Source organism: Dendrobates tinctorius, unplaced genomic scaffold (genome assembly GCF_039654945.1).
Source record: "Dendrobates tinctorius isolate UK_male_01 unplaced genomic scaffold, ASM3965494v1 ptg000132l, whole genome shotgun sequence".
In the NCBI taxonomy this organism is placed as follows: Eukaryota; Metazoa; Chordata; class Amphibia; order Anura; family Dendrobatidae; genus Dendrobates; species Dendrobates tinctorius.
In genome coordinates, this window is record NW_027361800.1 from 7,009,705 (window position 1) to 7,023,404 (window position 13,700).

Here is a 13,700-nt window from a genome sequence, read left to right on the forward strand (position 1 = left end):
AGTCTGTCCGAAATACCATGGGGTTGCTGGAGAGTAAGGACCCCAAAACCACTCAGGACATAATGTTTGCGGGTATTTCCCGTAAAAAGGTCCGAGCATTCCCAGTGGTCCCAGCGGTAAAAGACCTAGTTAAGAGGGAATGGGAGAAACAAGGTCAGAGGACCTTCCTCCCCTTAACGTCAAAGTGTAAGTATCCCTTTGACGATGAGGAGTTAACGGCCTGGTCGATAGCCTCCAATGTGGATGCGGCAGTGGCCTCTACCTCCCGTAGATCCTCCTTGCCGGTGGAGGATTCGGGAACTTTGGCTGATTCTTCGGATCGTAAGACCGATACATTACTCAAAAGATCTTGGGAAGCTTGTACGGCAGCCTTTAAGCCCGCAATAGCAGCCACATGTACGGCAAGATCTATGTTGGTGTGGCTGAACGACTTGGAGGACAATATTAAAAATGGAGTAGCTAGGAGTAGGCTTCTTTCCTCTATGCCCCTCATTAAGGGAGCAGCGGCCTTCCTCTCCGACTCCTCCGCGGATTCTCTCCGGTTGTCGGCTAGAGCGGCAGGACTGACCAATGCAGGCAGGCGGGCCTTATGGTTGAAGGGGTGGAAAGGAGACACACAAACAAAAACTAGATTGTGTGCTATACCCTGCCAGGGTAAGTACCTGTTTGGTACAGAACTGGATGAGATTTTGACAAAAGCGGGGGAGAGGAAAAAGGGGTTCCCTAACCCGTATGTTCCGTTCAACAGGAGGGCCTACAGGAAGCCGCCGTTCGGTAAAAAGAAAGACTTTAGACCCCAGGACCGCTGGGGAAATAAGGACCCCAAGCAAAGAGGCAACCTATTCGGGAAACGTCCCTTCAGAGGAGACAGATCCCGATAAAACCGTTACACCGGTAGGTGGCAGGCTATTAAGATTCAGCCGCCAATGGATGAAGGTGACATCAAACCCGTGGGCCCTAAGTATTGTATCATCAGGCCTAAAATTAGAATTCGTTCGGTATCCACCGAACTCCTTCTTATTGACTTCTATGAAGTCCCGATCTCAGCAGGAAGCACTGGAGATGGAGATTGCGGTACTGCTAACTAAACAGGTTCTAGTGGAGGTCCCAGACGACGAAACGGGGATGGGCTTTTATTCTCCTCTATTCTTAGTCCCAAAACCAGATGGCTCTTACAGGACTATAATAAATTTAAAGAAACTTAATACCTTCCTAAGACTAAGGTCGTTTAAAATGGAGTCGATTAAGTCTGCAATAAAGCTTTTGTTTCCCAGGTGTTATATGGCGGTCTTGGACCTAAAGGACGCCTACTACCATCTCCCCATATATCGTGGGCACCAGAGGTTCCTGCGGGTAGCAGTCTGGTTCAGAGGTCGGATTCAGCATTTCCAGTTTTCGGCAATGCCATTCGGGCTATCCATGGCTCCTCGGGTATTTACCAAATTAATGCTGGAAGTAATGTCATATGTAAGGCTGAATGACACCCTAGTTGTCCCTTACTTAGACGACCTACTCATAGTGGGGAATTCTGTTTCACAGTGTGAAGCAAGAATAGCTAGGATTATCTCATCCCTACAAACACTGGGTTGGCTAATTAACTGGGAGAAATCCAGACTAGAGCCAGTGACCTGTCAAAGGTTTTTGGGCCTGCAAGTAGACTCCGTAACTGAGGAGTGCTTTCTGCCAAACGCCAAAGTAATGGTCATAATCGACAAAGTACAGAATGCTACAGGAAGACCCGTAATATCATTGAGACAGGGCATGTCCTTGCTGGGGTCACTAATATCATGCATTCCAGCGGTGCAATGGGCTCAGTTCCACTCTAGAGGACTACAGTGGGCTATTCTGCAGGAGATAGATAGACTGCAGGGGCGGCTGGAAGGGAAGATATCCCTATCGCCCGAGGTGGTTGAATCCCTAAAATGGTGGTTAATTCCTTCCAATCTATCGAAGGGAGTACAGTGGTGGGTGACTCCCTCCAAGATACTCACCACGGATGCCAGCCCCTTAGGTTGGGGAGCCCACCTAGAGGAGCACATGGTACAAGGCTGGTGGCGGGAGAATGAAATAGAGGCCTCCTCTAATGTAAAGGAGCTAACAGCGATTTTTTTATGCGATATCTCACTTCCTCCCGCAGTTAAGAGGCGCCCACGTAAGGATCCAGACAGACAATACCACCGCAGTGGCCTATATAAACCGGCAAGGAGGCACGCGGTCAATGCCACTGATGTCTATCGCGGGAAAGATTCTGGAGATGGCCGAGGTCCATCTTCTCTCCTTGTCAGCGCTCCATATAAGAGGAGTGGACAACTCCCGAGCAGACTATCTCAGTCGCCAGGCCCTATACCAGGGAGAGTGGGTCCTCAGCAGAGACGTCTTCGAAATGATAGCGTCAGAATGGGGCAGACCGGAGATAGACCTATTCGCAACCAGAGCCAACAGGCGTGTAAAAAGGTTTGCTTCTCTCTACAGGTCGGGCAACCCAGATATTCTAGATGCCCTCCAAGCACCCTGGGCATTCCAACTAGCCTATGCCTTTCCTCCGATGGTGCTACTACCAACAGTAGTCAGGAAAATAAGACAGAGGGCGAGGGTCATCTTGATAGCCCCGTTTTGGCCAAAAAGACCGTGGTTTTCATGGCTGAGAGCCATGTCGGTAACCGACCCGTGGATCCTGCCGCTGCACCAGAATCTTCTCTCGCAGGGACCCTGCTACCATCCACAGGCCAAAGCCCTGCACCTAGCGGCCTGGAATTTGAAAGGGAGCTACTGAGGCAGAAGGGTTTCTCAAGGAACCTAATCAATACCCTGCTACAAAGCAGGAAGGAGTCCACGACAAAAATATATGCTAAGGTGTGGAGGAAGTTCCTGGCCTTTCACCCAACAAAACTAGCTGGTGAAGTACCCATTACGGCCATTCTAGAGTTTCTACAAAGAGGCCGAGAACTTAGACTCTCAGTAAGCACTCTTAAGGTCCACGTGTCAGCCCTAGGAGCCCTGTTTAACTATAACGTGGCAGCAAATAGATGGGTGACTCGGTTTATCTCGGCCTGTCAACGAGCAGAACCGGTGCATGTGCCTCGACTTCCAGCGTGGAACCTTACTCTGGTTTTGGATGCCTTCACTCAGGCACCATTTGAGCCCATAAGCTCAGCATCAGTAAAGTGCCTCTTATTGAAAACGGCTATGCTGGTGGCCTTAGTATCGGCCAGGAGAGTGAGTGATCTTCATGCTCTGTCAGTAGACCCACCGTTCCTGTTAACAACACGAGACAGTCTCATTTTAAAGACGGACCCGTCCTACCTGCCCAAACGGGCAACTAAATTTCATAGGTCTCAAGAGATATGCCTACCTTCATTCTATGAGAACCCGTCAACACAGGACGAGGAGAAATATCACACCTTAGATGTGAAAAGAGCCGTGCTAGCCTACCTTGATAGGACCAGTCCCTGGAGGCAGAGTAGGTCTCTTTTTGTCTCATTCCAGGGCAGCAGGAAGGGGTCTGCAGTTACATCAGGTACGATATCCAGATGGATTAGAGATGCGATCACAATGGCGTATCTGACAAAAGGAGAAGACCCTCCACTGGGGATTAAGGCGCACTCTACTAGAGCCATATCATCCTCCTGGGCCGAGAGGGCGAACGTCCCAATTGAACAAATATGTAAGGCTGCAACCTGGTCTTCTCCATCTACCTTTTATAGTCACTATAGACTAGATTTGTCCTCTACCGAGGATCTAACTTTTGGTAGATCAGTCCTTAACACGGTGTGCCCGCCCAAGTGATTATCTCTGAAAATCTCTCAGTGGGTGCTGTCGTGGCGAAGAGGAAAAACCGGATTACTTACCGGTAATACTCTTTTGTAGAGTCCACGACAGCACCCGCTCACTTCCCTCCCGTAAGAATTTTTTCACACATGGGTCTCCTTGGTGGTGGAGATTATGATTTAAGTTAGATATGTGATTAAACTTAGTAAGCTTAAAACTGCATAGGGGTAAGATAGATGAATCGCCCAGACAGTTTGACTAAAACATGTATGGCGGTTCCTCCGTTGTTCTCGGTAACACAAGCTGAGGGAGCGAGGGGGACCGCCCCATTTATCTCTGTAGGTTTCCTGTTCCGGGGGCGGATCCCCTCTCTCAGTGGGTGCTGTCGTGGACTCTACAAAAGAGTATTACCGGTTAGTAATCCGGTTTTTTTTCCTGTTCTAAAAAAAAAAAAAAATTTGGTAAAATACTTAATAAACGGACAGATCGTAGGCTGCGCATCAGTGTTTTTCAGGCAGTCTGATTGCCTGAAACACTTAGAAACTCTGTGATGGCTGTTAAGAATTAAACAGCCAATCATAGCGATCGTAGTCATAGGGGGCAAAGTCTTCACCTGGGGTGACTGCTCCATGTGACCTGCTGCAAGATGGTGCCAAAATGCTAATGCGATCACTGCATTAAAGATATGATGCATCCATGCGTCCAGGGTCTAGAAATACCAACCAACCTGGACATATGGATATGTGAAAGGGCGGGAATGGGTTAAGAATCGTCAACTAACTTGCCAAACAAATTGGCGTACTCTCTTATATCTCTGCGACCTTAAACTATTGAGCCTCAAAGCTGGACAGCTGTCCGTCTATGCCTTGAAGGTGTTGTGCTGTGCTGCTGCGATCGTCTTATCTGAGTGGGTTTTTGGTGCCGCTGGGTGGTTCATAACAGACAGGTCACTTTTTTTTTTTTTTTATCAGATTATGATGTTAACATTTTCTGTTGACCAGCAAAAGTGCCTAAGCCTTGATTATCCCCAACTTTTCCACATCAGCATAATCTATGCTGAATTAATGGAGATGTTCTTGAAAATGTATTTTACATTTTTTCATAATTTCTATGTCAATAACTTGTCTGTCCATCCTGTGATTTCCTTCTTGGTGGTGCAATTTCAATGTTGAGGCGGGTGTGGACAGCAAATGAATAGTAACAGCAGTCAAAGCATTTTAAGCAATTCTTGCTGCAGACTTTGGAGCAGATTTGCTTCAATATACGCCACAAAATACTGTGTGAACCCATCCTCATTCTACTTTTTATTTTTCTTCTATTTGTCTTATGCAGTATGTGTATCATAGTTTGAAATTTTCCTATTTCTCTATGTAAATTCAGCCAGTAAAGAAGAGAGGATGGCCAAAAGGAAAGAAACGGAAGAAAGTCTTACCCAATGGACCAAAAGCCCCTGTCACTGGTTATGTGCGGTTTCTGAATGAACGCCGAGAACAGATTCGAACACAGCATCCTGACTTGCCCTTCCCGGAGATAACAAAGATGCTTGGAGCTGAGTGGAGCACACTGCCAACTACAGAGAAACAGGTTCTAGAACATTCAGATTATTTTCTTTAACCACTTCCTACTTGGTGATTTTCTAGGTTTGCATTTTTTTTTCTCTCCTTCTTCCAAGAGTCAACTTTTTTTTTCCATCTATATAGCTGTATAGGGGTTGTGTTTTTGTGAAACGAGTTGTAATTTTCAATGACATCCTCCATTTTACCATTCTTATACAGCAAAACAGGGAAATTCTAAATGTGGTGAAATAACGTAAAAAAAAACCAAACAAAACCCAAAACATGGAATTCCACACCTGTTTTGAGGGGTTGTTTTTAGGGCATTCATTGCTTTTTTACTTATACAGATGTCCTGAAATTGTTATATTTAGTTGGCATGAAAATAAACAAGTTTGCTATTGAACCCCTTTCTGACATCAGACGTACTATCCCGTCCATGGTACCCGGGCCCGTATGACCGGGGACGGGAAAGTACGTCATAGCCCCCGGCACATTAACCCCTGGAACACTGTGATCAAACATGATCACAGTGTACCGGGGGGATTGGGAAAGAATCGCGTAGGGCGGGGGGGCTCCCGGGGGGGCTCCCTGCATGCTTTCCTGAGACCCTCGGATCCAATATGGCCGCAGGGGCCTGCATGAAGGTGGCTTCCTCAGTGCCTGCTGATAGGCCAAAGATCCATCAAAGCGTTTCAGAGTGATTACCTCCTAAAGGGACAGTGGTCAGAATTGTAAAAATTGGCCAGGTCATTAACGTGCAAACCACCCTTGGGGATAAAGGGGTTAATTGCTTTTTCTCTCTGCAGTCATTCTCCTGCTATGAACTGTTATTTTTTTATAGTATACAGCTCATTTCCATGTTTCAGCCTCTAATGCATAGTACCATATATACTCTAGTATAAGCCAAGATTTTTAGCCCATTTTTTTTTTTAGGCTTAAAGTGCCCCCTTTCGGCTTATACTCGAGTCATTGTCCCGGAGGTCGGCGGGGGAGGGGGAGCAGGGCTGTCAGATCATACTCGCCCCCTCAAAACTCTACAAAAATAATGGCCAACACTTCTGATAGCAAAATTAACCCTGAAGTCTCTAGACTTCTCCCACTATCAGCACTCTGATATATTCCGAGACAGAGCAAAAAGAGGCCAATCTAATAAGGGACAAAAAAGCAAATTGACAAATACAGATAAATAAGAATGGAAATTCAGAACAGCCCCAGCCGGGGCTGGCTGACCACACAGAAATCTGAATAGACCAACAAAATCAAGTGTGAACATTAGCAGAAAAACTTAGCTTGAAATGACTGGAACAGAGCTGAAAACCAGGACCTGAAAAGCCAGAAGGAATCACCAGCACCAGACTAGGGCGTCGGCTGTCTTAAATCCAGTCTGAGATTCCTGAGGTCCAATTGTCATCCTCATTATCAGGTGGCTGATCTCTACTGATTTAAATCAGCCTCACTACCTCCAGTTACCACCAGAGGGAGCCTGGAAGGAGAACTCACAACTGGTGAACCGGAAAATGAACTCACAACACGCAGCAGCTCTTTCTGCATTTTAAAAATTACACTGTATTTTCGTCTTTCCGTCACGTTGGCATCATCTTTTTTTTTTTTTTTTTTCCTGTGGTGTGGGTTTTTTTTCTTTGTTCACTTCATCTAGGTCACAAATTAGCAATTGGAAAATATTTATTTTTAAAATTTCGCTTGTTTCTTTTTTTATCAGTAAATTAATTGAAAAAACTCCCTAAAAACTGGATACGTTTGGTATTGTTGTGAAACCTGCTGACCTGAATAATCATGTTAGCGGGTCATTGTTACCTTAGAGTGAACACTGTTTTAAGAAAACCCAGAAATGATGTTGGAATTGCACTTTCTTTTATTGCACATGGAATTTTTTTTCCCAAAATACCAAACTCTTATATGGCAGTATCAACAGAAACATTTAAAGTTAATGGCAAAAAAGTCTTGTCATGTACTAAAGGGGTTAAAAGCAAAAGTGTGGTGGCTCTTCCACTTGCAGTTGCAAAGGGAGAAATCTGTTTTATTTCAAGTAGTATTGTCCAGATAGGGGTAGACAATGACTTTGGCCACATAACCTCTGTCATGGCCAAAGTTTGTCATGTGTAGCTGGTACGTTGCAGTGCCATACAAGTGAACGGGTTTACGTTACGACACCTAGGGTAGGTAATATTCCGGCTTCATTTTTTATGACTTTCTTGAACCATAGGTTTAGCAGTGTGACCTCATTTACTTTAAACTTGAAACTCCTTTCACCAAACAAATGTTTTGCTCATTGATTTGGTGATTTGCAGTCTGTTTACACTGCCGGCTAAGCATGCAACGAGGAGTACTCCTTCCAAAACAGCACGCAGTGCAGATGCACATTTATTAATTGCTGCGTGGATTGTTATGTGGAGGACATTTGCAGAATTTCATGGATACTTTTTGTTTTAGAGGTATCTGGATGATGCAGAAAAGGAAAAACAACAGTACATAAAAGAACTTCGAGAATATCAGCAATCTGAAGCATATAAAATGTGTGCAGAAAAGATTCAGGAGAAGGAGATCAAAAAAGGTGAGGAAATGGTTTATTTACTCAAAAACGTTGCTGATTTATTTCTTATATTTCACTCGTAAACTGCATCAGAAGTAGTTGTGCAAGCTTGTTGTGTAGTTTCATTACAGCGCATATCCACTACTATAGATGTAGTTAAAATATGAAATGTATAACTCATGGGAATCAAAAAGTAGTGCGAACATATAAATCCCCTAAAACACAATTTATTAAAGTACATTAAAAAACACCTATCCCAGTGAAATGTCAAATGCCATGAATGAAAAGACCTAATCTGGGATGCTACATAGCCCTACATTAAGGCTTAGGCTGGAGTCACACTAACCAGCGCAAAATACGGTCCGTAGTTTACATGCGTAATACGGATGAATGACCCCTAAATAGTGCTCCGTAGGTCATCCGTAAGCCAGGTGCGGTCGCGTATTTTGCGCATGTCTGCATCCGTATCTAATCCGTATGGCATCCGTATGCAATCCGTATGGCGAGATTTTCTCGCAGCCTTGCAAAATGGACATTTAACGGTTTTGAGGCCTGCTAACTATTTAAATCATTAGCCTGCACCCTATTTATACACTCAGAAACAGGTGGCTGCCTCCATTCTGTCCATTTGTGAGCTTGCTTTCACGAGGTGTGTTGGTGTTCTTTGTGCAACATGGCAGAGGGTCTGAGATTCAATACAACTGAGCAGGTTCTCTTTAACTGGCTTTTGTCACGGCGCTTTGGGCAACCATACCCAGTGATAGTGGATCCGCGGAGGAGGAGACGCATGTGGGTCCATCCACTTTTGAGGCAATGACTCACAAGAGGTCATTTTCACCGCCTCTATTCTTCTCTGCGGGAGCATCCTGAGAAATTTTACCAGTACTGTCGCATGAGCATTTCCACATTTGATCGACTCTTGGAGACAGTGCGCCCTGGGATAACCTTTCAGGACACAAGGATGCGCAAAGCGATATCTGCAGAGGAGCGACTTCTACTCACAATACGGTATGTACTACAGAACCACATTCTCTATGTTCATAATGTGTGTGCTAAAGTATGTTTTTTTGCCTTCTTGGACATAGTTTTATGCCCTCATCTTATTACTCCAAATATGTTTCAACTTACACACCAGAATGTTAGGTCTAATATGTCCTGCATATCACTTAGTCATTGTGCAACCAAATATGTGTGTGTTATTCTATCTCAATTCCTACCAAGTTTGGTCGGCATGTAACTGATGTTTTTGGACTTTATGCATTCTAAACTTATCAATTTATGTTGTTCTACAGCTTCCTGTCCACTGGCCTGTCTTATGCCGCCCTCCACCATGAGTTTCTCATTGGAAGATTAACCATTTCAGGCATAGTGTGGTCTACATGTACAGAAATCTGGACAAGACTCCAAGTGGTCATGCCCGAGCCCAGGATGGAAGACTGGTTGAGGATATCAAGGGACTTTGAGGAGGACTGCCAGTTTCCAAATTGTATTGGGGCCCTGGATGGCAAACATATCCGGGTGCGTAAGCTCCCAATTCTTCAATTATAAACAATACTTTTCTGTTGTATTGTTGGCTCTGGTAGACCCTCAATACAAGTTTATAATTGTTGACATTGGGGCCTATGGAAGGACGGGAGACTCTAGAGTCTTCAATACTTCCATAATGGCTCGGCGGCTACGCACCAACCAGTTGGATCTACCACCACCACGCCAGCTACCAGGCTCCCCTGAAGAATCAGTCCCTTATGTCCTTGTGGCAGATGAGGCCTTTCAGTTATCGCGCTATGTCGCGTTATGTCATGAGGCCATATCCCCGACGCAACCTTGACCACAGGCGCAGAATTTTTAACTTGCGCCTATCACGTGCTCGGCGACTGGTGGAGTGTTCCTTTGGGATTCTTTGTGCCAAATGGCGGGTACTCCAGTCTGCCATTCAGTTGAGTGAACAAAATGTGAATGAAATTGTGAAAGCCTGTGTTGTTCTGCTTAACTTTACCAGGATACATGATTGTTCCTCCTATGATGGTGTTGTGCGTAGGCCGGACAATGTGCGCAGGGTGAGACCACCTATGAACACTCAACGTAGACCGCTCTCTGGCCTCAAAGTGCGTGATATTTTCACTAATTACTTTATCTCACCTGAGGGGGCAACTTCTTGGCAAGAGCATGCTGTGTCTATGTTATAATTTGTTTCTTTAAGTGTGTCTAAATATATATTACTCAACCCCTTATGATTCTATGACTGTTTCATTGCATTGGTTAGTGTATGTTAGTATGTTGACAGAGTTTTTGAAAAATCACACCGAGACGTTAACTATAGTAGACAAATTTTTAGTTTTGCCACGGAGCGTAGGATACGGATGAGAAATATACGCCTGGTGCGAGTGACCCCATAGAGAATCACTTGTCCGTGTCTAATGCGTGCTTTTAGCCCGTCTCACTCGGCCGTATTCCTCGCCAGTGTGACCCCGGCCTTACTGATACCTTCCTAGCCGTGGAGGTTGGCACCCTATAAGAACGAATTTTGGCGCCCCCACTCAACGAGGACTGTCCCTCACTCCCCTACCAGTCCCTAATAAGACAGGAGGGAAAACAATAATCCGATAGTGCAGAAATGAATATTCAAATTGCCCTAGGCTATAGCAAGACCCCAGACAATTGGTACTTCCGCATCCTGAACGCTTATAAACTAATAAATAGACAGATGATAAAAATCAGCCCCCCCATAGGGGTATATTTAAATCAAACTATTGAATTGCTTGTCATATGCAGGTATGCCCCTCAGATAATACAACAATGAATATTCAAATTGCCTTAGGCTAAAGCAGGACCCCAGAGTAATATCACAGATCTAAAATTCTAATATCTCCACATCATGATCATTTGTGACAGACTAATATGTCAAAGAGACAGATAATACAGATTCGCCCCTCTCAGGGGTATAGTATGAATCATAGTATAATAAACAAAGTCACTTATCATTTGCAGGTGTACCCCGACGCGTTTCACCGCCTGTAGCGGTTCATCAGGAGGATCAATCAATAACCATTATATCCATATACGATACCCAGATGATGCATGATGGTAGGGGAGTGAGGGACAGTCCTCGTTGAGTGGGGGCGCCAAAATTCGATAGGTGTTTTTTAATGTACTTTAATAAATTGTGTTTTAGGGGATTTATATGTTGGCATTATAGATGTAGTTACCCTATCTATCTATCTCATATCTATCTATCTCATATCTATCTATCTATCTATCTCATATCTATCTATCCCATATCTATCTATCTATCCCATATCTATCCCATATCTGTCTATCTATCTATCCCATATCTGTCTATCTATCTATCCCATATCTGTCTATCTATCTATCTATCCCATATCTGTCTATCTATCTCATATCTATCTATTGTGGTGCGGTAACCTCTGTTAAAGCTAGGGGGCGCTGTAGATGCTACTCAGAATATGCATGTGGGCGTGTGTCTGAACGCCCAAGATAAAGCCTGTATGTGTGTGGCTATATGAAATAGGACCTGAAGTGAGGTCATGACCACGTGATCCATACCTCACTTGTGGGTGTTGTCATGTACTATATAGTGTGTCTAAGGTCTAGTCACATGGGTTGTGTGTTTTGGATCCTGAGTGGTCAGAGTGCAAGGTTCCGGAAGGCCTGGGTGTGTTGGAAGTGTCTGGGACTGAACTTCCTGGAAGAGCACATGGAAAGGCCCGGACCTGGTAGAGTCTGTTATTGCTCTACGTAGGGGAGCTGTTGCCCGGCTGTGGGTCTGCACTTGTAGATGGCCTAGTGAGCAAGGCACTGTCTGGAACAGTGATCCCAGTGTGGCTGCTTCCCTGATAACCCGTGAGGGATAAACTGAGCAACGCTGACCGGGGTCAGTAAGAGACTTTGTATGCTTTACATGGTAATGCTGCATGCGTGCTGGACATGGCACAGCCTGTGTGCCCACAGGCCTGAGAGAGCGAAGCTCTACTATGAACATTAAGAATTTGTCTGTCTCATGTAAGACTGTTTGCCTTGTGTTCCTGTGACATTGGTTTATGAAGGAAATAAACCACACAGACTGGTACTTTAAGCAAAAGTGTTCCTGTGTGCCTCAATATCGCAGCCAAGCGAGTTGATACCCGTCCACTCATATGGTGGATCTCTATCTATCTATCTATCTATCTATCTATCTATCTATCTATCTATCTATCTATCTACAGTTGTGGCCAAAAGTATTGACACCCCTGCAATTCTGTCAGATAATATTCAGTTTCTTCCTGAAAATGATTGCAAACACAAATTCTTTGGTATTATTATCTTCATTTAATTTGTCTTAAATGAAAAAACACAAAAGAGAATGAAGCAAAAAGCAAAACATTGATCATTTCACACAAAACTCCAAAAATGGGCCAGACAAAAGCATTGGCACCCTCCGCCTAATACTTGGTTCCACAACCTTTAGCCAAAATAACTGCGACCAACCGCTTCCGGTAACCATCAATGAGTTTCTTACAATGCTCTGCTGGAATTTTAGACCATTCTTCTTTGGCAAACTGCTCCAGGTCCCTGATATTTGAAGGGTGCCTTATCCAAACTGACATTTTTAGATCTCTCCACAGGTGTTCTATGGGATTCAGGTCTGGACTCATTGCTGGACACCTTAGAAGTCTCCAGTACTTTCTCTCAAACCATTTTCTAGTGCTTTTTGAAGTGTGTTTTGGGTCATTGTCCTGCTGGAGGAAGACCCATGACCTCTGAGAGAGACCCAGCTTTCTCACACTGGGCCCTACATTATGCTGCAAAATTTGTTGGTAGTCTTCAGACTTCATAATGCCATGCACACGGTCAAGCAGTCCAGTGCCAGAGGCAGCAAAGCAACCCCAAAAGATCAGGGAACCTCCGCCATGTTTGACTGTAGGGACCGTGTTCTTTTCTTTGAATGCCTCTTTTTTTTCTCCTGTAAACTCTATGTTGATGCCTTTGCCCAAAAAGCTCTACTTTTGTCTCATCTGACCGGAGAACATTCTTCCAAAACGTTTTAGGCTTTTTCAAGTAAGTTTTGGCAAACTCCAGCCTGGCTTTTTTATGTCTCTGGGTAAGAAGTATGGTCTTCCTGGGTCTCCTACCATACAGTCCCTTTTCATTCAGACGCCGACTGATAGTACGGGTTGACACTGTTGTACCCTCGGACTGCAGGGCAGCTTGAACTTGTTTGGCTGTTAGTCGAGGTTCTTTATCCAACATCCACACAATCTTGCGTTGAAATCTCTTGTCAATTTTTCTTTTCTGTCCACATCTAGGGAGGTTAGCCATAGTGCCATGGGCTTTAAACTTCTTGATGACACTGCGCACGGTAGACACAGGAACATTCAGGTCTTTGGAGATGGACTTGTAGCCTTGAGATTGCTCATGCTTCCTCACAATTTGGTTTCTCAAGTCCTCCTTCTTTGGTCTTCTTTCTTTTCTCCATGCTCAATGTGGTACACACAAGGACACAGGACAGAGGTTGAGTCAACTTTAATCCATGTCAACTGGCTGCAAGTGTGATGTAGTTATTGCCAACACCTGTTAGCTGCCACAGGTAAGTTACAGGTGCTGTTAATTACACAAATTAGAGAAGCATCACATGATTTTTCGAATAGTGCCAATACTTATGTCCACCCTCTTTTTTATGTTTGGTGTGGAATTATATCCAATTTGGCTTTAGGACAATTCTTTTTGTGTTTTTTCATTTAAGCCATATTAAATGAAGATAATAATACCAAAGAATTTGTGTTTGCAATCATTTTCAGGAAGAAACTGAGTATTATCTGACAGAATTG

The 13,700-nt window shown here is 44.4% G+C and overlaps 1 protein-coding gene across 8 annotated transcripts in view; it reads left to right on the plus strand.

Annotated features, from left to right (window-relative positions):
* HMG20B (high mobility group 20B) overlaps window positions 1–13,700 on the plus strand; it is a 282,791-nt gene that overhangs the window by 155,570 nt on the left and 113,521 nt on the right. For all 8 annotated transcript variants that reach the window (XM_073543403.1, XM_073543409.1, XM_073543412.1 and 5 more), the window contains 2 exons: window positions 5,149–5,352; window positions 7,776–7,896. In XM_073543403.1, the coding sequence (XP_073399504.1) occupies window positions 5,149–5,352; window positions 7,776–7,896 (325 nt within the window). The remainder of the gene's footprint in view (window positions 1–5,148; window positions 5,353–7,775; window positions 7,897–13,700) is intronic.